This window comes from Pelobates fuscus, chromosome 6 (assembly GCF_036172605.1).
Source record: "Pelobates fuscus isolate aPelFus1 chromosome 6, aPelFus1.pri, whole genome shotgun sequence".
NCBI classification, from domain to species: domain Eukaryota; kingdom Metazoa; phylum Chordata; class Amphibia; order Anura; family Pelobatidae; genus Pelobates; species Pelobates fuscus.
The window spans coordinates 4,160,442-4,185,833 of record NC_086322.1 but is presented as its reverse complement, the minus strand read 5'-3'; the positions used below and the strand labels follow the sequence as shown (position 1 = coordinate 4,185,833).

General features: G+C 41.7%; 1 protein-coding gene across 1 annotated transcript in view; it reads left to right on the top strand.

The window, feature by feature from the left end:
- Positions 1-25,392, top strand: part of LOC134615249 (mucin-2-like) — a 215,439-nt gene that overhangs the window by 62,324 nt on the left and 127,723 nt on the right. The window contains exon 4 of the mRNA XM_063459735.1: positions 19,746-19,820. Coding sequence (XP_063315805.1) covers positions 19,746-19,820 — 75 coding nt within the window. The remainder of the gene's footprint in view (positions 1-19,745; positions 19,821-25,392) is intronic.

Sequence of the window (25,392 nt, the reverse complement as noted above, 5' to 3'; positions counted from 1 at the left end):
ATATCATCTATACACCGCTATAATATCTATACACCGCTATAATATCTATACACCGCTATATCATCTATACACCGCTATAATATCTATACACCGCTATAATATCTATACACCTCTATAATATCTATACACCGCTATATTATCTATACACCGCTATATAATCTATACACTGCTATAATATCTATACATTGCTATAATATCTATACACTGCTGTAATATCTATACACCGCTATAATATCTATACACCTCTATAATATCTATACACCGCTATATTATCTATACACCGCTATATAATCTATACACTGCTATAATATCTATACATTGCTATAATATCTATACATGCTATAATATCTATACACCGCTATAATATCCATAAACCGCTATAATATCTATACACCGCTATATAATCTATACATTGCTATAATATCTATACACCGCTGTTATATCTATACACTGCTGTAATATCTATACACTGCTGTAATATCTATACATTGCTGTAATATCTATACACCACTATAATATCTATACATTGCTATAATATCTATACATGCTATAATATCTATACACCGCTGTAGCGGAGAGCCGATCTTGCACAGCTATTCTCCACTAGAGATTCCAGTGAGGCTCAGGAACAAGGTGATGTTAAGTCCATAGGCAAGGTTTCCAGCAGGTAAAGTAATACAGCAGTATCCCCATCGCAATCCCAATAACTGGACGACACACAGTTTCAGGAGTAGACTGACAAGCTTTATTTCACAGTTCCTTATAAAGCCCTCTCCCATGCAAGGGAGGAGGTTCTAACACTTAAGACATTATCCAATCTCTGAGTAGTAACCTCCCACAGATCTCCTCCCCTCCTCTAGCATCATAATCCCCTTATTGTGTACACAGTTTTCCCCGAGTTTTGGATGTACCCTAAATACTTGGGGTACATCCACAAATCCAACATCCCCAGATAGCTCTATTCTGGGGGACCAACATACTTAAAAATTAGCCCATTCGGATGAATGGTTCGTGAGATATGGGGTTCCAAAGATTTGACCGACCGCATGGGTAAAGTATCCGAAAACAGTTCCATGCATTTTGGCCCTGCGGTCGGTCACAAACAAGGGAATGAAAACAGACGAATTGCCTGTGTTATAGAGCCTGGAGAGGGTTTGAATGAATTCCCTTGTTTGTGGGGTTCTTTCTACCGAACGGCGGGTCATTCGGTAGTTTCCATACGAATTTCTGGAAGTATGGAGGTCTCAGCGGTGTTTGCCTAGTCGAGTGTCCGATTTTAGTTCCAGACACTCGACGGCAAAACACCGCTGTTCGGTAGTTTAAGATGGCCGCCGCCACGTGTTTGTTTCCCGAATGGCGGCCACCCAGAGGACAAAGACCACACTGCACTGATTGCCAATTACCTGTTTGCAACATTGTTGCAAACGGTAATTGGAGGCACACTCATTCCTGGGTGGTCTGGTTGTTCGGTAGTTTCATTCCCTTGTTTTATTTGAATGATTCTACCGAACAACTAGAGGAATACAATTCTTTACATACATTTAACTGTCATTATACCCGGATACCATGCTTTCTATACATGTACATACACATTAAACCAGCCATATGACCAAATACACTTATTCTCATACATGTCGTGGGACAGCCCGGTACCAATCCGCTACACTGCTCCCCCTTGCCCACAAGCCGGCATACACAGTCTGATCCAACACGGATCGGCTTGGGGATGTCCGGGGGCTCACGGATCATTTCTCTAAGTCAGTTTGTCTTGACAACCCGTCAGCATTTCCATTCTGCTTACCCGGCCGGTACTGGATATTAAAGTCAAAAGGCTGTAGCGCCAAACTCCAGCGCAGCAGCCTGGCGTTGTCTCCAGCCACCCGGTTCAGCCAGACTAACGGGTTGTGATCCGTGAGCAAGGAAAAGGGCTGTCCATATAAATAGGGTTGTAGCTTCTTTAGGGCCCACACCACAGCCAGGCATTCCTTTTCAATGGCGGCGTAGCTTACTTCTCGAGGTAACAGTTTGCGACTGATGTAAGCCACTGGATGTTCCCCGCCATCGGCCCCGACTTGACTCAGTACTGCCCCCAATCCAAACATAGAAGCGTCTGTGTGAACAAGAAAACGTTTAGTTGGATTGGGAGCTGCCAAGACAGGGGCATTTATCAGTGCATTTTTCAATTGTTGGAATGCCTGCTCACACTCCGGGGTCCAGTTTACTTGGCGGGGAAGGTTCTTACGGGTCAGGTCAGTGAGGGGTTTGGCCAGGGCGCTATAATTGGGAACAAACTTCCGGTAATACCCTGCTGTCCCTAGAAACGCTAAAACCTGGGTCTTAGTCCTAGGGGTGGGCCACTGGGCTACAGCCTCTACTTTGGCGGGTTCGGGTTTTTGTTTACCGCACCCTACTCTATGTCCCAGGTATTGTACCTCAGCCATGCCGATACTACACTTGGCCGGCTTCAAGGTCAGACCTGCTTCCCTTATCCTATCTAGTACAGCTCCGATGTGAGCTAAGTGTTCCTGCCACGTATTGCTAAAAATAGCAATATCGTCCAGGTAGGCACATGTATAGTCCTGGAATCCATCTAGGAGTCGATCCACCATCCTTTGGAAGGTGGCTGGGGCGTTTTTCATCCCAAATGGCATGACCTTAAACTGGTACAAGCCAAATGGGGTGACAAAGGCCGACTTCGGGATGGCGTCTGGGGCCAGGGGGATTTGCCAATACCCTTTACACAAGTCAATAGTGGTGAGGTATTGGCCCCTGGCCATTCTGTCCAGTAACTCGTCTATCCGGGGCATCGGATAGGCGTCAGATACAGTCTTCTCGTTCAATCTCCTATAGTCCACGCAGAAGCGGGTCGTACCGTCTCGCTTTGGTACGAGGACTACAGGAGATGCCCAAGGACTGTCTGAGGGTTCAATCACCCCCAGTTGGAGCATTTCGTCGATCTCCTTACGCATGTTTGCCCGTACCGCTTCTGGAATGCGGTATGGCGTCTGGCGCATGGGTAGTTGCCCTGGGGTCTCGACCCGGTGAGTTGCCAGAGGCGTGTATCCAGGTACATTAGAGAACGTGTCGCGTTTCTCTTCCAATAGTTGCTGTACCTCGATCCGCTCCTGTGGGCTCAGCCGATCTCCCAGCGTAACCTCCCCTAAATCTCCGGACAGCTGCCCATCCCCCAGCAAATCGGGGAGGGGTAAGCTGTCAAACTCTTCCGTGTTAGGGGCACAGATGGCGGTTACCTCTTCAGTACGCTCGTGGTAGGGCTTCAGCATGTTCACATGGAGCATGCGTCGCCCCCCAGTCCCTGTGCAGGGGCCGATAATATAGGTGGTATCGCATCTTTGCTCCACCACCTTATATGGGCCCTGCCAGGCGGCCTGTAACTTATCATGTCGGACAGGTTTTAAAATTAGTACCTTCTGCCCGACCTGAAAGCTACGGTCCCTGGCTCCCCGATCATACCATGTACGCTGGCGGGTCTGGGCCTCCTGAAGGTTTTCCCGTACCGTCTTGGTCAACGCTTCTAGGCGGTCCCGAAAGGCCAACACATATGGTAGGATGGGAGTGCCATCTGTGCTCCGGTCTCCCTCCCAATGCTCTCTAATAAGATCCAATGGGCCTCGGACCCTCCTTCCAAACAATAATTCAAACGGGGAGAACCCTGTGGATTCCTGCGGCACCTCCCGGTATGCAAATAGGAGGTGCGGCAGGAATCGTTCCCAGTCCTTGTGGGTCTCTGCGAAGGTTCGGAGCATCTGCTTCAAGGTACCATTGAATCGTTCGCAGAGCCCGTTCGTCTGGGGGTGGTAAGGGGCGCTGATAATAGGCTTAATGCCACAGATCCTCCAGAGGTGTTGGGTGAATTCTGCGGTAAACTGGGTACCCTGATCCGAGATAATCTCCCTGGGTAATCCCATCCGGGAGAATATCCGCATGAGGGCATCCGCGACCGTCTCAGCGTGGATGTTGGTCAGAGCCACTGCTTCTGGATACCTGGTGGCATAATCTACGACCGTTAAAATATACCGTTTTCCTGACGGGCTAACTTTATTGAGGGGGCCTATCAGATCCACCGCTATTCGGCTAAAAGGTTCCTCTATTATGGGTAAGGGGTGAAGTTTAGCCTTCCTGCGATCCCCCCTTTTTCCCACTCTCTGGCAGGTATCGCAAGTCGTGCAATATCTGCGTACTTCCTGGCTAATCCCTGGCCAGAAGAAACTCTGGGTTAGTCTGTACCTGGTGCGACTAACCCCTAGATGTCCGGATAGCGGAATATCATGCGCTATCCGGAGTAATTCAGCCCGGTACCGCTGTGGTACCACTAATTGTCTCCTCGCTATCGGGTCTAACCCCGTAATCTGTTTGGTTGTTTCCCTGTATAAAAGTTGTTTATCCCAGATAAACTTCTCTATCTGAAATCAGGTGGCTCTGTACCAAAGTGATGGTGGCTCCCGAATCTCGTAATCCCCGGACTGCTGTACCATTCAGATATACCGTCTGTCGATGGTGCCGTAGATTATCCACATTGGCCTGGACCGGATCTGCCTCGTGCAGTACCTCCCATTGTTCCACAGTAGTAATGGGGACTGCGGAACCATATGGGGTGGTGACTAGGTCCTGGTAGTGGTGGGCTGCGGCCGCCCTGGGTGGAGGTGGGCCTGGACGAATCCAGGTGGAACGGTCCCGTAGCTGTGGGCATTCCCTTTTATAATGTCCCCACTTCTGGCAGTGATGACAGGGGCCAGCGGTGGGTTGTCGGAACCGGGGCTGTGCAGCGGGTGGTGGAGGTGGTGGTAGCGGTCTCGGTGGAGCTGGGGTGTAGTTGTTTCCCCCGAATGTTTTAAAGGTTGCTTTTGGAGCTGCAGGTTTTTGTGACCTGCGTGCATCCAGGTAGTCATCCGCTTTCCTAGCCGCCTCGGTAAGGGAAGTAGGGTTTCTGTCCCTTACCCATTCCTGGACCTCATTGGTTACTCCCTCATAGAACTGCTCCATCAGCAACATTTGTATTACATCCTCCATAGAACGTGCCTTGCTAGCTTGCACCCACCCGAGCGCTGCCCCCTGTAATCGGCATGCCCACTCTGCGTGCGAGTCCTTCTCTGTTTTCTTTAGATCCCGGAACCTCCGCCGGTATGCCTCGGGTGTTATAGCATACCTGGCGAGTATAATTTCTTTCACTTTACTGTAATTCCTTATTTCGTCATTAGGTACAGTCCGATATGCCTCTGCTGCCCTCCCGGTTAACCTTCCGGCCAAAATAGGTACCCAGTCCTCTGCGTTAATTTTATGCAGTGCACACAGTCTTTCAAAGTCTTGCAGGAAAGCGTCTATATCTTCCTCTGCCTCCACAGATGTTTTAAAAGCCTGGTATGGTATTTTAGGCTTACCTTCCTGTGGCACATTAATTGCAGAGCTTTGTTCTGGTGCCTGTGTCCTTAGGATGAATTCTTGTACCTCGGCCATTGTCCTGGTAACAATTTCTGTTGGGGGGTTTTCCCCATAAAAGGATAGCCTGAACTGAACCTGCCTCTGGAATTCCGATCCTTGTGGTGTTCCTCCCGGCTCCCTCTGTGCCGGAACTGAATCACCCTCCATTCTGTACTCTGCCATGAGTTCTGTAACTGCTTTCTTCTTATTGCTGGCTTGTATACCCCTTGCCTCTAGGAGGTCCTTTAGCGTGGAGCGTTTTAGCGCAGAAAAATCAATCTCCATCCGTACTCCATTTACGCTTGTTCCTCTGTGAGTTTGGATCCCAGCGCTGCCAACCAATGTAGCGGAGAGCCGATCTTGCACAGCTATTCTCCACTAGAGATTCCAGTGAGGCTCAGGAACAAGGTGATGTTAAGTCCATAGGCAAGGTTTCCAGCAGGTAAAGTAATACAGCAGTATCCCCATCGCAATCCCAATAACTGGACGACACACAGTTTCAGGAGTAGACTGACAAGCTTTATTCCACAGTTCCTTATAAAGCCCTCTCCCATGCAAGGGAGGAGGTTCTATCACTTAAGACATTATCCAATCTCTGAGTAGTAACCTCCCACAGATCTCCTCCCCTCCTCTAGCATCATAATCCCCTTATTGTGTACACAGTTTTCCCCGAGTTTTGGATGTACCCTAAATACTTGGGGTACATCCACAAATCCAACATCCCCAGATAGCTCTATTCTGGGGGACCAACATACTTAAAAATTAGCCCATTCGGATGAATGGTTCGTGAGATATGGGGTTCCAAAGATTTGACCGACCGCATGGGTAAAGTATCCGAAAACAGTTCCATGCATTTTGGCCCTGCGGTCGGTCACAAACAAGGGAATGAAAACAGGCGAATTGCCTGTGTTATAGAGCCTGGAGAGGGTTTGAATGAATTCCCTTGTTTATGGGGCTCTTTCTACCGAACGGCGGGTCATTCGGTAGTTTCCATACGAATTTCTGGAAGTATGGAGGTCTCAGCGGTGTTTGCCTAGTCAAGTGTCCGATTTTAGTTCCAGACACTCGACGGCAAAACACCGCTGTTCGGTAGTTTAAGATGGCCGCCGCCACGTGTTTGTTTCCCGAATGGCGGCCACCCAGAGGACAAAGACCACACTGCACTGATTGCCAATTACCTGTTTGCAACATTGTTGCAAACGGTAATTGGAGGCACACTCATTCCTGGGTGGTCTGGTTGTTCGGTAGTTTCATTCCCTTGTTTTATTTGAATGATTCTACCGAACAACTAGAGGAATACAATTCTTTACATACATTTAACGGTCATTATACCCGGATACCATGCTTTCTATACATGTACATACACATTAAACCAGCCATATGACCAAATACACTTATTCTCATACATGTCGTGGGACAGCCCGGTACCAATCCGCTACACTGCTCCCCCTTGCCCACAAGCCGGCATACACAGTCTGATCCAACACGGATCGGCTTGGGGATGTCCGGGGGCTCACGGATCATTTCTCTAAGTCAGTTTGTCTTGACAACCCGTCAGCATTTCCATTCTGCTTACCCGGCCGGTACTGGATATTAAAGTCAAAAGGCTGTAGCGCCAAACTCCAGCGCAGCAGCCTGGCGTTGTCTCCAGCCACCCGGTTCAGCCAGACTAACGGGTTGTGATCCGTGAGCAAGGAAAAGGGCTGTCCATATAAATAGGGTTGTAGCTTCTTTAGGGCCCACACCACAGCCAGGCATTCCTTTTCGATGGCGGCGTAGCTTACTTCTCGAGGTAACAGTTTGCGACTGATGTAAGCCACTGGATGTTCCCCGCCATCGGCCCCGACTTGACTCAGTACTGCCCCCAATCCAAACATAGAAGCGTCTGTGTGAACAAGAAAACGTTTAGTTGGATTGGGAGCTGCCAAGACAGGGGCATTTATCAGTGCATTTTTCAATTGTTGGAATGCCTGCTCACACTCCGGGGTCCAGTTTACTTGGCGGGGAAGGTTCTTACGGGTCAGGTCAGTGAGGGGTTTGGCCAGGGCGCTATAATTGGGAACAAACTTCCGGTAATACCCTGCTGTCCCTAGAAACGCTAAAACCTGGGTCTTAGTCCTAGGGGTGGGCCACTGGGCTACAGCCTCTACTTTGGCGGGTTCGGGTTTTTGTTTACCGCACCCTACTCTATGTCCCAGGTATTGTACCTCAGCCATGCCGATACTACACTTGGCCGGCTTCAAGGTCAGACCTGCTTCCCTTATCCTATCTAGTACAGCTCCGATGTGAGCTAAGTGTTCCTGCCACGTATTGCTAAAAATAGCAATATCGTCCAGGTAGGCACATGTATAGTCCTGGAATCCATCTAGGAGTCGATCCACCATCCTTTGGAAGGTGGCTGGGGCGTTTTTCATCCCAAATGGCATGACCTTAAACTGGTACAAGCCAAATGGGGTGACAAAGGCCGACTTCGGGATGGCGTCTGGGGCCAGGGGGATTTGCCAATACCCTTTACACAAGTCAATAGTGGTGAGGTATTGGCCCCTGGCCATTCTGTCCAGTAACTCGTCTATAAGGGGCATCGGATAGGCGTCAGATACAGTCTTCTCGTTCAATCTCCTATAGTCCACGCAGAAGCGGGTCGTACCGTCTCGCTTTGGTACGAGGACTACAGGAGATGCCCAAGGACTGTCTGAGGGTTCAATCACCCCCAGTTGGAGCATTTCGTCGATCTCCTTACGCATGTTTGCCCGTACCGCTTCTGGAATGCGGTATGGCGTCTGGCGCATGGGTAGTTGCCCTGGGGTCTCGACCCGGTGAGTTGCCAGAGGCGTGTATCCAGGTACATTAGAGAACGTGTCGCGTTTCTCTTCCAATAGTTGCTGTACCTCGATCCGCTCCTGTGGGCTCAGCCGATCTCCCAGCGTATCCTCCCCTAAATCTCCGGACAGCTGCCCATCCCCCAGCAAATCGGCGAGGGGTAAGCTGTCAAACTCTTCCGTGTTAGGGGCACAGATGGCGGTTACCTCCTCAGTACGCTCGTGGTAGGGCTTCAGCATGTTCACATGGAGCATGCGTCGCCCCCCAGTCCCTGTGCAGGGGCCGATAATATAGGTGGTATCGCATCTTTGCTCCACCACCTTATATGGGCCCTGCCAGGCGGCCTGTAACTTATCATGTCGGACAGGTTTTAAAATTAGTACCTTCTGCCCGACCTGAAAGCTACGGTCCCTGGCTCCCCGATCATACCATGTACGCTGGCGGGTCTGGGCCTCCTGAAGGTTTTCCCGTACCGTCTTGGTCAACGCTTCTAGGCGGTCCCGAAAGGCCAACACATATGGTAGGATGGGAGTGCCATCTGTGCTCCGGTCTCCCTCCCAATGCTCTCTAATAAGATCCAATGGGCCTCGGACCCTCCTTCCAAACAATAATTCAAACGGGGAGAACCCTGTGGATTCCTGCGGCACCTCCCGGTATGCAAATAGGAGGTGCGGCAGGAATCGTTCCCAGTCCTTGTGGGTCTCTGCGAAGGTTCGGAGCATCTGCTTCAAGGTACCATTGAATCGTTCGCAGAGCCCGTTCGTCTGGGGGTGGTAAGGGGCGCTGATAATAGGCTTAATGCCACAGATCCTCCAGAGGTGTTGGGTGAATTCTGCGGTAAACTGGGTACCCTGATCCGAGATAATCTCCCTGGGTAATCCCATCCGGGAGAATATCCGCATGAGGGCATCCGCGACCGTCTCAGCGTGGATGTTGGTCAGAGCCACTGCTTCTGGATACCTGGTGGCATAATCTACGACCGTTAAAATATACCGTTTTCCTGACGGGCTAACTTTATTGAGGGGGCCTATCAGATCCACCGCTATTCGGCTAAAAGGTTCCTCTATTATGGGTAAGGGGTGAAGTTTAGCCTTCCTGCGATCCCCCCTTTTTCCCACTCTCTGGCAGGTATCGCAAGTCGTGCAATATCTGCGTACTTCCTGGCTAATCCCTGGCCAGAAGAAACTCTGGGTTAGTCTGTACCTGGTGCGACTAACCCCTAGATGTCCGGATAGCGGAATATCATGCGCTATCCGGAGTAATTCAGCCCGGTACCGCTGTGGTACCACTAATTGTCTCCTCGCTATCGGGTCTAACCCCGTAATCTGTTTGGTTGTTTCCCTGTATAAAAGTTGTTTATCCCAGATAAACTTCTCTATCTGAAATCAGGTGGCTCTGTACCAAAGTGATGGTGGCTCCCGAATCTCGTAATCCCCGGACTGCTGTACCATTCAGATATACCGTCTGTCGATGGTGCCGTAGATTATCCACATTGGCCTGGACCGGATCTGCCTTGTGCAGTACCTCCCATTGTTCCACAGTAGTAATGGGGACTGCGGAACCATATGGGGTGGTGACTAGGTCCTGGTAGTGGTGGGCTGCGGCCGCCCTGGGTGGAGGTGGGCCTGGACGAATCCAGGTGGAACGGTCCCGTAGCTGTGGGCATTCCCTTTTATAATGTCCCCACTTCTGGCAGTGATGACAGGGGCCAGCGGTGGGTTGTCGGAACCGGGGCTGTGCAGCGGGTGGTGGAGGTGGTGGTAGCGGTCTCGGTGGAGCTGGGGTGTAGTTGTTTCCCCCGAATGTTTTAAAGGTTGCTTTTGGAGCTGCAGGTTTTTGTGACCTGCGTGCATCCAGGTAGTCATCCGCTTTCCTAGCCGCCTCGGTAAGGGAAGTAGGGTTTCTGTCCCTTACCCATTCCTGGACCTCATTGGTTACTCCCTCATAGAACTGCTCCATCAGCAACATTTGTATTACATCCTCCATAGAACGTGCCTTGCTAGCTTGCACCCACCCGAGCGCTGCCCCCTGTAATCGGCATGCCCACTCTGCGTGCGAGTCCTTCTCTGTTTTCTTTAGATCCCGGAACCTCCGCCGGTATGCCTCGGGTGTTATAGCATACCTGGCGAGTATAATTTCTTTCACTTTACTGTAATTCCTTATTTCGTCATTAGGTACAGTCCGATATGCCTCTGCTGCCCTCCCGGTTAACCTTCCGGCCAAAATAGGTACCCAGTCCTCTGCGTTAATTTTATGCAGTGCACACAGTCTTTCAAAGTCTTGCAGGAAAGCGTCTATATCTTCCTCTGCCTCCACATATGTTTTAAAAGCCTGGTATGGTATTTTAGGCTTACCTTCCTGTGGCACATTAATTGCAGAGCTTTGTTCTGGTGCCTGTGTCCTTAGGATGAATTCTTGTACCTCGGCCATTGTCCTGGTAACAATTTCTGTTGGGGGGTTTTCCCCATAAAAGGATAGCCTGAACTGAACCTGCCTCTGGAATTCCGATCCTTGTGGTGTTCCTCCCGGCTCCCTCTGTGCCGGAACTGAATCGCCCTCCATTCTGTACTCTGCCATGAGTTCTGTAACTGCTTTCTTCTTATTGCTGGCTTGTATACCCCTTGCCTCTAGGAGGTCCTTTAGCGTGGAGCGTTTTAGCGCAGAAAAATCAATCTCCATCCGTACTCCATTTACGCTTGTTCCTCTGTGAGTTTGGATCCCAGCGCTGCCAACCAATGTAGCGGAGAGCCGATCTTGCACAGCTATTCTCCACTAGAGATTCCAGTGAGGCTCAGGAACAAGGTGATGTTAAGTCCATAGGCAAGGTTTCCAGCAGGTAAAGTAATACAGCAGTATCCCCATCGCAATCCCAATAACTGGACGACACACAGTTTCAGGAGTAGACTGACAAGCTTTATTCCACAGTTCCTTATAAAGCCCTCTCCCATGCAAGGGAGGAGGTTCTATCACTTAAGACATTATCCAATCTCTAAGTAGTAACCTCCCACAGATCTCCTCCCCTCCTCTAGCATCATAATCCCCTTATTGTGTACACAGTTTTCCCCGAGTTTTGGATGTACCCTAAATACTTGGGGTACATCCACAAATCCAACATCCCCAGATAGCTCTATTCTGGGGGACCAACATACTTAAAAATTAGCCCATTCGGATGAATGGTTCGTGAGATATGGGGTTCCAAAGATTTGACCGACCGCATGGGTAAAGTATCCGAAAACAGTTCCATGCATTTTGGCCCTGCGGTCGGTCACAAACAAGGGAATGAAAACAGGCGAATTGCCTGTGTTATAGAGCCTGGAGAGGGTTTGAATGAATTCCCTTGTTTATGGGGCTCTTTCTACCGAACGGCGGGTCATTCGGTAGTTTCCATACGAATTTCTGGAAGTATGGAGGTCTCAGCGGTGTTTGCCTAGTCAAGTGTCCGATTTTAGTTCCAGACACTCGACGGCAAAACACCGCTGTTCGGTAGTTTAAGATGGCCGCCGCCACGTGTTTGTTTCCCGAATGGCGGCCACCCAGAGGACAAAGACCACACTGCACTGATTGCCAATTACCTGTTTGCAACATTGTTGCAAACGGTAATTGGAGGCACACTCATTCCTGGGTGGTCTGGTTGTTCGGTAGTTTCATTCCCTTGTTTTATTTGAATGATTCTACCGAACAACTAGAGGAATACAATTCTTTACATACATTTAACTGTCATTATACCCGGATACCATGCTTTCTATACATGTACATACACATTAAACCAGCCATATGACCAAATACACTTATTCTCATACATGTCGTGGGACAGCCCGGTACCAATCCGCTACAACCGCTATAATATCCATACACCGCTATAATATCTATACACCGCTGTTATATCTATACACTGCTGTAATATCTATACACCACTATAATATCTATACATTGCTATAATATCTATACACCGCTATAATATCTATACACCGCTATAATATCTATACATTGCTATAATATCTATACATGCTATAATATCTATACACCGCTATAATATCTATACACCGCTATAATATCTATACACCGCTATAATATCTATACATTGCTATAATATCTATACACTTCTGTAATATCTATACACCGCTATAATATCTATACATGCTATAATATATATACACCGCTATAATATCTATACACTGCTATAATATCTATACACCGCTATATCATCTATACACTGCTGTAATATCTATACACTGCTATAATATCTATACATTGCTATAATATCTATACACCGCTATAATATCTATACATTGCTATAATATTTATACACCGCTATAATATCTATACACTGCTGTAATATCTATACACCGCTATAATATCTATACACTGCTATAATATCTATACACTGCTGTAATATCTATACACCGCTATAATATCTATACATTGCTATAATATCTATACATTGCTATGATATCTATACACTGCTATAATATCTATACACTGCTGTAATATATATACATGCTATAATATCTATACACTGCTATAATATCTATACACCTCTATAATATCTATACATTGCTATAATATATATACACTGCTATAATATCTATACATGCTATAATATCTATACATTGCTGTAATATCTATACATGCTATAATATCTATACATTGCTATAATATCTATACATGCTATAATATCTATACACTGCTATAATATCTATACATTGCTATAATATCTATACACCGCTATAATATCTATACACCGCTATAATATCTATACACCTCTATAATATCTATACATTGCTATAATATCTATACACCGCTATAATATCTATACACCACTATAATATCTATACATTGCTATAATATCTATACACCGCTATAATATCTATACACCGCTATAATATCTATACACCGCTATATCATCTATACATTGCTATAATATCTATACATGCTATAATATCTATACATTGCTATAATATCTATACATGCTATAATATCTATACACTGCTATAATATCTATACATTGCTATAATATCTATACACCGCTATAATATCTATACACCTCTATAATATCTATACATTGCTATAATATCTATACACTGCTGTAATATCTATAAACCGCTATAATATCTATACACCGCTATAATATCTATACACCTCTATAATATCTATACATTGCTATAATATCTATACACCGCTATAATATCTATACATTGCTATAATATCTATACACCGCTATAATATCTATACATTGCTATAATATCTATACATTGCTATAATATCTATACACCGCTATATCATCTATACACCGCTATAATATCTATACACTGCTATAATATCTATACACTGCTGTAATATCTATACACCGCTATAATATCTATACATTGCTATAATATCTATACATTGCTATGATATCTATACACTGCTATAATATCTATACACTGCTGTAATATCTATACATGCTATAATATCTATACACTGCTATAATATCTATACACCTCTATAATATCTATACACCGCTATAATATCTATACACCGCTATAATATCTATACACTGCTATAATATCTATACACTGCTGTAATATCTATACACCGCTATAATATCTATACATTGCTATAATATCTATACACTGCTATAATATCTATACACTGCTGTAATATCTATACATTGCTATAATATCTATACACCGCTATAATTTCTATACAATGCTATAATATCTATACATTGCTATAATATCTATACACTGCTATAATATCTATACATTGCTGTAATATCTATACATGCTATAATATCTATACACTGCTATAATATCTATACACCTCTATAATATCTATACACCTCTATAATATCTATACATTGCTATAATATCTATACACTGCTATAATATCTATACATTGCTATAATATCTATACATGCTATAATATCTATACACTGCTATAATATCTATACACCGCTATAATATCTATACACCGCTATAATATCTATACACCGCTATAATATCTATACACTGCTATAATATCTATACACTGCTGTAATATCTATACACTGCTATAATATCTATACACCGCTATAATATCTATACATTGCTATAATATCTATACACTGCTATAATATCTATACACTGCTATAATATCTATACACTGCTGTAATATCTATACATGCTATAATATCTATACACTGCTATAATATCTATACACCTCTATAATATCTATACACCTCTATAATATCTATACATTGCTATAATATCTATACACTGCTATAATATCTATACATTGCTATAATATCTATACACTGCTATAATATCTATACATTGCTATAATATCTATACATGCTATAATATCTATACACTGCTTTAATATCTATACACCGCTATAATATCTATACATTGCTATAATATCTATACATTGCTATAATATCTATACACTGCTATAATATCTATACACCGCTATAATATCTATACACCGCTATAATATCTATACATGCTATAATATCTATACACCGCTATAATATCTATACACCGCTATAATATCTATACACCGCTATAATATCTATACATGCTATAATATCTATACACTGCTATATTATCTATACATTGCTATAATATCTATACATGCTATAATATCTATACACTGCTATAATATCTATACATTGCTATAATATCTATACACCGCTATAATATCTATACATTGCTATAATATCTATACACCGCTATAATATCTATACATTGCTATAATATCTATACATTGCTATAATATCTATACACCGCTATATCATCTATACACCGCTATAATATCTATACACTGCTATAATATCTATACACTGCTGTAATATCTATACACTGCTGTAATATCTATACACCGCTATAATATCTATACATTGCTATAATATCTATACATTGCTATGATATCTATACACTGCTATAATATCTATACACTGCTGTAATATCTATACATGCTATAATATCTATACACTGCTATAATATCTATACACCTCTATAATATCTATACACCGCTATAATATCTATACACTGCTATAATATCTATACACTGCTGTAATATCTATACACCGCTATAATATCTATACATTGCTATAATATCTATACACTGCTATAATATCTATACACTGCTGTAATATCTATACATTGCTATAATATCTATACATTGCTATAATATCTATATACTGCTATAATATCTATACATTGCTATAATATCTATACACTGCTATAATATCTATACATTGCTATAATATCTATACATGCTATAATATCTATACACTGCTATAATATCTATGCACTGCTATAATATCTATACACCGCTATAATATCTATACATTGCTATAATATCTATACATTGCTATAATATCTATACACTGCTATAATATCTATACACCGCTATAATATCTATACACCGCTATAATATCTATACATGCTATAATATCTATACACCGCTATAATATCTATACACCGCTATAATATCTATACATGCTATAATATCTATACACTGCTGTAATATCTATACATTGCTATAATATCTATACATTGCTATAATATCTATACACTGCTATAATATCTATACATTGCTATAATATCTATACACTGCTATAATATCTATACATTGCTATAATATCTATACATGCTATAATATCTATACACTGCTATAATATCTATACACCGCTATAATATCTATACATTGCTATAATATCTATACACTGCTATAATATCTATACACCGCTATAATATCTATACACCGCTATAATATCTATACATGCTATAATATCTATACACCGCTATAATATCTATACACCGCTATAATATCTATACATGCTATAATATCTATACACTGCTATATTATCTATACATTGCTATAATATCTATACATGCTATAATATCTATACACTGCTATAATATCTATACATTGCTATAATATCTATACACCGCTATAATATCTATACATTGCTATAATATCTATACACCGCTATAATATCTATACATTGCTATAATATCTATACATTGCTATAATATCTATACACTGCTGTAATATCTATACACCGCTATAATATCTATACATTGCTATAATATCTATACATTGCTATGATATCTATACACTGCTATAATATCTATACACTGCTGTAATATCTATACATGCTATAATATCTATACACTGCTATAATATCTATACACCTCTATAATATCTATACACCGCTATAATATCTATACACCGCTATAATATCTATACACTGCTATAATATCTATACACTGCTGTAATATCTATACACCGCTATAATATCTATACATTGCTATAATATCTATACACTGCTATAATATCTATACACTGCTGTAATATCTATACATTGCTATAATATCTATACATTGCTATAATATCTATACACTGCTATAATATCTATACATTGCTATAATATCTATACACTGCTATAATATCTATACATTGCTATAATATCTATACATGCTATAATATCTATACACTGCTATAATATCTATACACTGCTATAATATCTATACACCGCTATAATATCTATACATTGCTATAATATCTATACATTGCTATAATATCTATACACTGCTATAATATCTATACACCGCTATAATATCTATACACGCTATAATATCTATACATGCTATAATATCTATACACCGCTATAATATCTATACACCGCTATAATATATATACATGCTATAATATCTATACACTGCTATATTATCTATACATTGCTATAATATCTATACATGCTATATCATCTATACACCGCTATAATATCTATAAACCGCTATAATATCTATACACCGCTATATCATCTATACACCGCTATAATATCTATACACCGCTATAAATATCTATACACCGCTATATCATCTATACACCGCTATAATATCTATACACCGCTATAATATCTATACACCTCTATAATATCTATACACCGCTATATTATCTATACACCGCTATATAATCTATACACTGCTATAATATCTATACATTGCTATAATATCTATACACTGCTGTAATATCTATACACTGCTGTAATATCTATACACCGCTATAATACCTATACATTGCTATAATATCTATACATGCTATAATATCTATACACCGCTATAATATCCATACACCGCTATAATATCTATACACCGCTATATAATCTATACATTGCTATAATATCTATACACCGCTGTTATATCTATACACTGCTGTAATATCTATACACTGCTGTAATATCTATACATTGCTGTAATATCTATACACCGCTATAATATCTATACATTGCTATAATATCTATACATGCTATAATATCTATACACCGCTATAATATCTATACACCGCTATAATATCTATACACCGCTATAATATCTATACATTGCTATAATATCTATACATGCTATAATATCTATACACCGCTATAATATCCATACACCGCTATAATATCTATACACCGCTATATAATCTATACATTGCTATAATATCTATACACCGCTGTTATATCTATACACTGCTGTAATATCTATACACTGCTGTAATATCTATACACCACTATAATATCTATACATTGCTATAATATCTATACACCGCTATAATATCTATACATTGCTATAATATCTATACATGCTATAATATCTATACACCGCTATAATATCTATACACCGCTATAATATCTATACATTGCTATAATATCTATACACTTCTGTAATATCTATACACCGCTATAATATCTATACATGCTATAATATCTATACATTGCTATAATATCTATACATGCTATAATATCTATACACCGCTATAATATCTATACACCGCTATAATATCTATACATTGCTATAATATCTATACACTTCTGTAATATCTATACACCGCTATAATATCTATACATTGCTATAATATTTATACACCGCTATAATATCTATACACTGCTGTAATATCTATACACCGCTATAATATCTATACACTGCTATAATATCTATACACTGCTGTAATATCTATACACCGCTATAATATCTATACATTGCTATAATATCTATACATTGCTATGATATCTATACACTGCTATAATATCTATACACTGCTGTAATATCTATACATGCTTTAATATCTATACACTGCTATAATATCTATACACCTCTATAATATCTATACACCGCTATAATATCTATACACCTCTATAATATCTATACATTGCTATAATATCTATACACTGCTATAATATCTATACATGCTATAATATCTATACATTGCTGTAATATCTATACATGCTATAATATCTATACATTGCTATAATATCTATACATGCTATAATATCTATACACTGCTATAATATCTATACATTGCTATAATATCTATACACCGCTATAATATCTATACACCGCTATAATATCTATACACCTCTATAATATCTATACATTGCTATAATATCTATACACCACTATAATATCTATACACCACTATAATATCTATACATTGCTATAATATCTATACACCGCTGTAATATCTATACACCACTATAATATCTATACATTGCTATAATATCTATACACCGCTATAATATCTATACACCGCTATAATATCTATACACCGCTATATCATCTATACATTGCTATAATATCTATACATGCTATAATATCTATACATTGCTATAATATCTATACATGCTATAATATCTATACACTGCTATAATATCTATACATTGCTATAATATCTATACACCGCTATAATATCTATACACCTCTATAATATCTATACATTGCTATAATATCTATACACTGCTGTAATATCTATAAACCGCTATAATATCTATACACCGCTATAATATCTATACACCTCTATAATATCTATACATTGCTATAATATCTATACATTGCTATAATATCTATACACCGCTATAATATCTATACATTGCTATAATATCTATACACCGCTATATCATCTATACACCGCTATAATATCTATACACCACTATAATATCTATACATCGCTATAATATCTATACATTGCTATAATATCTATACATTGCTATAATATCTATACACTGCTATAATATCTATACACCGCTATAATATCTATACATTGCTATAATATCTATACACCGCTATAATATCTATACACCGCTATAATATCTATACATTGCTATAATATCTATACATGCTATAATATCTATACACCGCTATAATATCTATACACCGCTGTAATATCTATACATTGCTATAATATCTATACATTGCTATAATATCTATACACCGCTATAATATCTATACACTGCTATAATATCTATACACTGCTGTAATATCTATACACTGCTGTAATATCTATACACCGCTATAATATCTATACACCGCTATAATATATTTACATTGCTATAATATCTATACATTGCTATTGGAATTATCTGTGCTCTTCTATAAGTGTATTTACACCCTCTATGGAATATATCAGTAAGGTTATAATGATGTCAGCACACCGTATAGAAATATCTAGACATTAAGACTGGACTCTCTCTACAGGTTGGGGAGCAGGTGAATGAATCACAGAGAGAAATTTGCAAAGAGCATCTTCCGGCCATCAAGGTCTTCTTCAGGGTTAGTACTGAACGTGTGTAAATGATTTGTTCATGGAATATCGCTGCACACCAAACAGCGAATGCCCTGGAATTTTTTTCGGCATGAAAACCTTGTGGTTCCCGGTCGGTCCTCCAGCGGCACTATCGCAAATCTATGGAACTGTTGTAATCCTGTGTTCGCCTGGGCAAAAATATGACTTCCATAAAATTTCTGAACCCCTTATCTGATCTGGGTGATTTTTGGATATGTTATTCACCCAGATCAGGGCTATTAGGGGATATGTTGTGTTTTGGGGTACTTATTGGACTTTATAAAAATGTGTTTTTTCTGTCCAGGGATAATTAGTTTATTGTATTATCTACATTAATTGTATCTGTTACGGTTACTTCCAAGCTGACTGGAAGTTGGACCGCTTGGATATCCTGGTTCCCGATGTTGGAGAGGGAGAGCGCCACTCCGATCAGCATACACAAGGTTCTCCTTTAAGTGTAGAACGATCTCACTAGCTATTGTACAGCTATGATACACAGTTCCCTACAAAACGAGTCGAGGCTGCTATTTGAGGGTAACACAAACTGATTTACTGGCACTCATACATGGCAATTTATGCGGTTTATCAGGTCCAGGGACAACCCCTTTCCGGACCTGATGGGACAAGGGACAATGCAATGTCCCAACCAATGGCATTACAGTGTATCATTTGAAAATGTTCCCGCCTAGCTTGGAGATAATTGCTTTCAACGGTTACAATGACCTAATTTTCTCCAAGCGCATGAAAATATCACATTTTATACCCACATGAAAATAACATAAAAATGCATAACTGTTAGGTTTTAATATGAACATAGCCCATTCAACCAGTCTCTGGATAGCTCAGATCTGAGCGCATAAGGCACTCAGATCCCACGAACGGTTTATGAAACCACCGACACCTTGGCGGGGTTCGTGTAATCCTTTGGCTGATTCTAGTTCCATAAGTTTAGCTGATAAGTTTGAGGCTTAGGTCCCGCTGTGTATTCGACAATAAAAGATGGCCGCCACCTCGTGTTCGGTATACGAACGGCGCCCAGCCTGAAAGAGGTACTTGACTTGCGGTTAACCGCAGAAACCACAGGTTAATTGGGGCCACACTCCATATGGTGGGTGGTCGTTGTTCGGCAGTCCGTTTGTTAAATTGGTTCGTGCTTCGTTCGACTAATTGCATCCGAACGGGGCCACCCCAAGGCTACTCAATTAGGCTGCGGTTAACCACAAAACCGCAGCTTCCTGGAGATTAATTGGAGGCACACTCCGCTCGTGGGGTGGTCGATAGTTCGTCAGGTCTTTCGTTGCTTTCAAAGGTGACTGGGGTTAAGTGGCGGCACACGCCAAGGGCTGGGTGGTCGGCCATTCGTATGTACGAATGGGTAACCATGATCACTCGTATAATAAGGCATAAAACTTATCCAGTGATAAATAACAAGTGAAAGTATCTATTGTAGTGTCAATATTAACAATGGTACAGAAAGCGATGGTCTTGCAGCAGATAGAGGAGCTTTCGTAACAGTATCACAGGCAGAGGTAATGTATGTAGGATTGTCGTTCATTTTTACACTCTTTTTATTTGCTTGCATCTTTTGTGTCCTGTGCCCAACAAGGTCCACCTGAGCTTCAACCTTGTTGGGAAACTTGTATAAAAGGCCAGTGTGCCTCCATTAAACTGAGATTCCAGCTTATACGCCAAAATTGTGTGTTGTCCTGTTATAGGAGGGAAAGAAGATTTGCTGCTGTGTCTTCTGTTCCAGCTTGCAGGAGACTCAACTGGGAAAGTCCTTTAAAGGACCACTCTAGTGCCAGGAAAGCATACTCGTTTTCCTGGCACTAGAGTGCCCTGAGGGTGCCCCCACCCTCAGGGACCCCCTCCCGCCCCGGCTCTGGAAAGGGGAAAGGGGTTAAATCTTACCTTTTTCCAGCGCTGGGCGGAGAGATCTCCTCCTGCTCTCCTCCTCCGATCCGCCTCTTCTCCTCCCCGTCGGCTCATTCATAATGCTTTCCTATGGACGCTGGCGTGCTCTCACTGTGAAAATCACAGTGAGAAGCACGCAAGCACCTCTAGCGGCTGTCAATGAGACAGCCACTAGAGGACATAGGGGGAAGGCTTAACCCATTCATAAACATAGCAGTTTCTCTAAAACTGCTATGTTTATGAAAAAATGGGTTAACCCTAGAAGGACCTGGCACCCAGACCACCTCATTAAGCTGAAGTGGTCTGGGTGCCTAGAGTGGTCCTTTAAGGACTACAGCTAATTCCTGAGTGTCGTCCAGTGCCTGGGGGTGTCAGAGCTAACTCCCCATTCGGCTCCAGGAAGGAGGTGGCGGTTCCAGGACCCCAGTCAAGCCACGGCGACTGAGTGCAAGAGTGCTGAGGTTTGTCCACTGTTCATGCTACGCTCTCTGTGCTAGGAGAGGTCTACCCACTGAAAGCTGGATACTTGTCTTGGGTCCAGGGTGGGTGGAGGACGGCGAGACCCCAACCAAGCTGCGGCAGTTTGTGAGGTTTACAGTGGTTATGGTGTTCCAGTGTAGTTATTATGGTACTCGCAAGTACTAGGAATCAGCGACAGACGGAGGTACCCAGTCGGGGTGCAAGGCGGTCCGTCACAATCTCATTGTGTGACTTTTGTTTTGTTTTTTTACTTTAAGAGTAGAGACGGGAATTAATTATATTGTGGACTTTTTGGAGGCTGGAAAAGATTTAAGAAGTAAAATGTGTGATAGCCAGTATAATATGTGTTTATTTTTTACAAGTATTTATTGCCATCATCATTACTATTCGGGTAAGGTGGTTTGGCAGATTATTTCTAATGGTGGTTTAGGTGGCTAGGGGCTTGGGGACATTCATGGAGGTTTATAATCCCCATTATTTTGGGGGAAGTGGAAAATAACATGGAATGGAATTCACTGTTTAGTAAATAAACCCTGGCGTGCTTGAAGCATGTTTAAAAGATTGAGTAACCATGTAAGGTGAGCCACATGTGTGCAACATATACAAAGAAACCCAAAAGCCTTGTTGGGAATCCTACAACTGTGTTATTTCATCATCACTATTCTGTACAATGTTCACCATGCATTACCCTTCCCCACTAAATTCCGAATCGTCCTCCTTTATCACTGCCGTCTCACTACTAATCCTAATTCACCTCCTGCTATACACTAACCTAATAATCCTCACTAACCATTACCTCACTGCCTCCTCGCTACCAATCCTAATTCACCTCTTGCTATACACTAACCTGATAATCCTCACTAACCATTACCTCACTGCCTCCTCACTACCGATCCTAATTCACCTCCTGCTATACACTAACCTGATAATCCTCACTGCCTCCTCGCTACCAATCCTAATTCACCTCCTGCTATACACTAACCTGATAATCCTCACTAACCATTACCTCACTGCCGTCTCACTACTAATCCTAATTCACCTCTTGCTATACACTAACCTGATAATCCTCACTGCCTCCTCGCTACCAATCCTAATTCACCTCTTGCTATACACTAACCTGATAATCCTCACTGCCTCCTCGCTACCAATCCTAATTCACCTCTTGCTATACACTAACCTGATAATCCTCACTGCCTCCTCGCTACCAATCCTAATTCACCTCTTGCTATACACTAACCTGATAATCCTCACTGCCTCCTCGCTACCAATCCTAATTCACCTCTTACTATACACTAACCTGATAATCCTCACTAACCATTACCTCACTGCCGTCTCACTACTAATCCTAATTCACCTCTTGATATACACTAACCTGATAATCCTCACTGCCTCCTCGCTACCAATCCTAATTCACCTCTTGCTATACACTAACCTGATAATCCTCACTAACCATTACCTCACTGCCGTCTCACTACTAATCCTAATTCACCTCTTGCTATACACTAACCTAATAATCCTCACTAACCATTACCTCACTGCCTCCTCGCTACCAATCCTAATTCACCTCTTACTATACACTAACCTGATAATCCTCACTAACCATTACCTCACTGCCGTCTCACTACTAATCCTAATTCACCTCTTGATATACACTAACCTGATAATCCTCACTGCCTCCTCGCTACCAATCCTAATTCACCTCTTGCTATACACTAACCTGATAATCCTCACTAACCATTACCTCACTGCCGTCTCACTACTAATCCTAATTCACCTCTTGCTATACACTAACCTGATAATCCTCACTGCCTCCTCGCTACCAATCCTAATTCACCTCTTGCTATACACTAACCTGATAATCCTCACTGCCTCCTCGCTACCAATCCTAATTCACCTCTTGCTATACACTAACCTGATAATCCTCACTGCCTCCTCGCTACCAATCCTAATTCACCTCTTGCTATACACTAACCTGATAATCCTCACTAACCATTACCTCACTGCCATCTCACTACTAATCCTAATTCACCTCTTGCTATACACTAACCTGATAATCCTCACTAACCATTACCTCACTGCCATCTCACTACTAATCCTAATTTACCTCTTGATATACACTAACCTGATAATCCTCACTGCCTCCTCGCTAGCAATCCTAATTCACCTCTTGCTATACACTAACCTGATAATCCTCACTAACCATTACCTCACTGCCTCCTCACTACCAATCCTAATTTACCTCTTGCTATACACTAACCTGATAATCCTCACTGCCTCCTCACTACCAATCCTAATTCACCTCTTGCTATACACTAACCTGATAATCCTCACTAACCATTACCTCACTGCCGTCTCACTACTAATCCTAATTTACCTCTTGCTATACACTAACCTGATAATCCTCACTGCCTCCTCGCTACCAATCCTAATTCACCTCTTGCTATACACTAACCTGATAATCCTCACTAACCATTACCTCACTGCCGTCTCACTACTAATCCTAATTCACCTCTTGCTATACACTAACCTGATAATCCTCACTAACCATTACCTCATTGCCGCCTCACTACCAATCCTAATTCACCTCCTGCTATACACTAACCTGATAATCCTCACTAACCATTACCTCACTGCCCCCTCACTACCAATCCTAATTCACCTCTTGCTATACACTAACCTGATAATCCTCACTAACCATTACCTCATTGCCGCCTCACTACCAATCCTAATTCACCTCTTGCTATACACTAACCTGATAATCCTCACTAACCATTACCTCACTGCCTCCTCACTACCAATCCTAATTCACCTCCTGCTATACACTAACCTAATAATCCTCACTAACCATTACCTCACTGCCTCCTCACTACCAATCCTGATTCACCTCCTGCTATACACTAACCTGATAATCCTCACTAACCATTACCTCACTGCCTCCTCACTACCTATCCTAATTCACCTCCTGCTATACACTAACCTGATAATCCTTACTAACCATTACCTCACTGCCTCCTTACAACCAATCCTAATTCACCTCCTGCTGCTCACTATACCTGATAATCCTTACTAACCATTACCTCACTGCCTCCTCACTACCGATCCTAATTCACCTCCTGCTATACACTAACCTGATAATCCTCACTAACCATTACCTCCCTGCCTCCT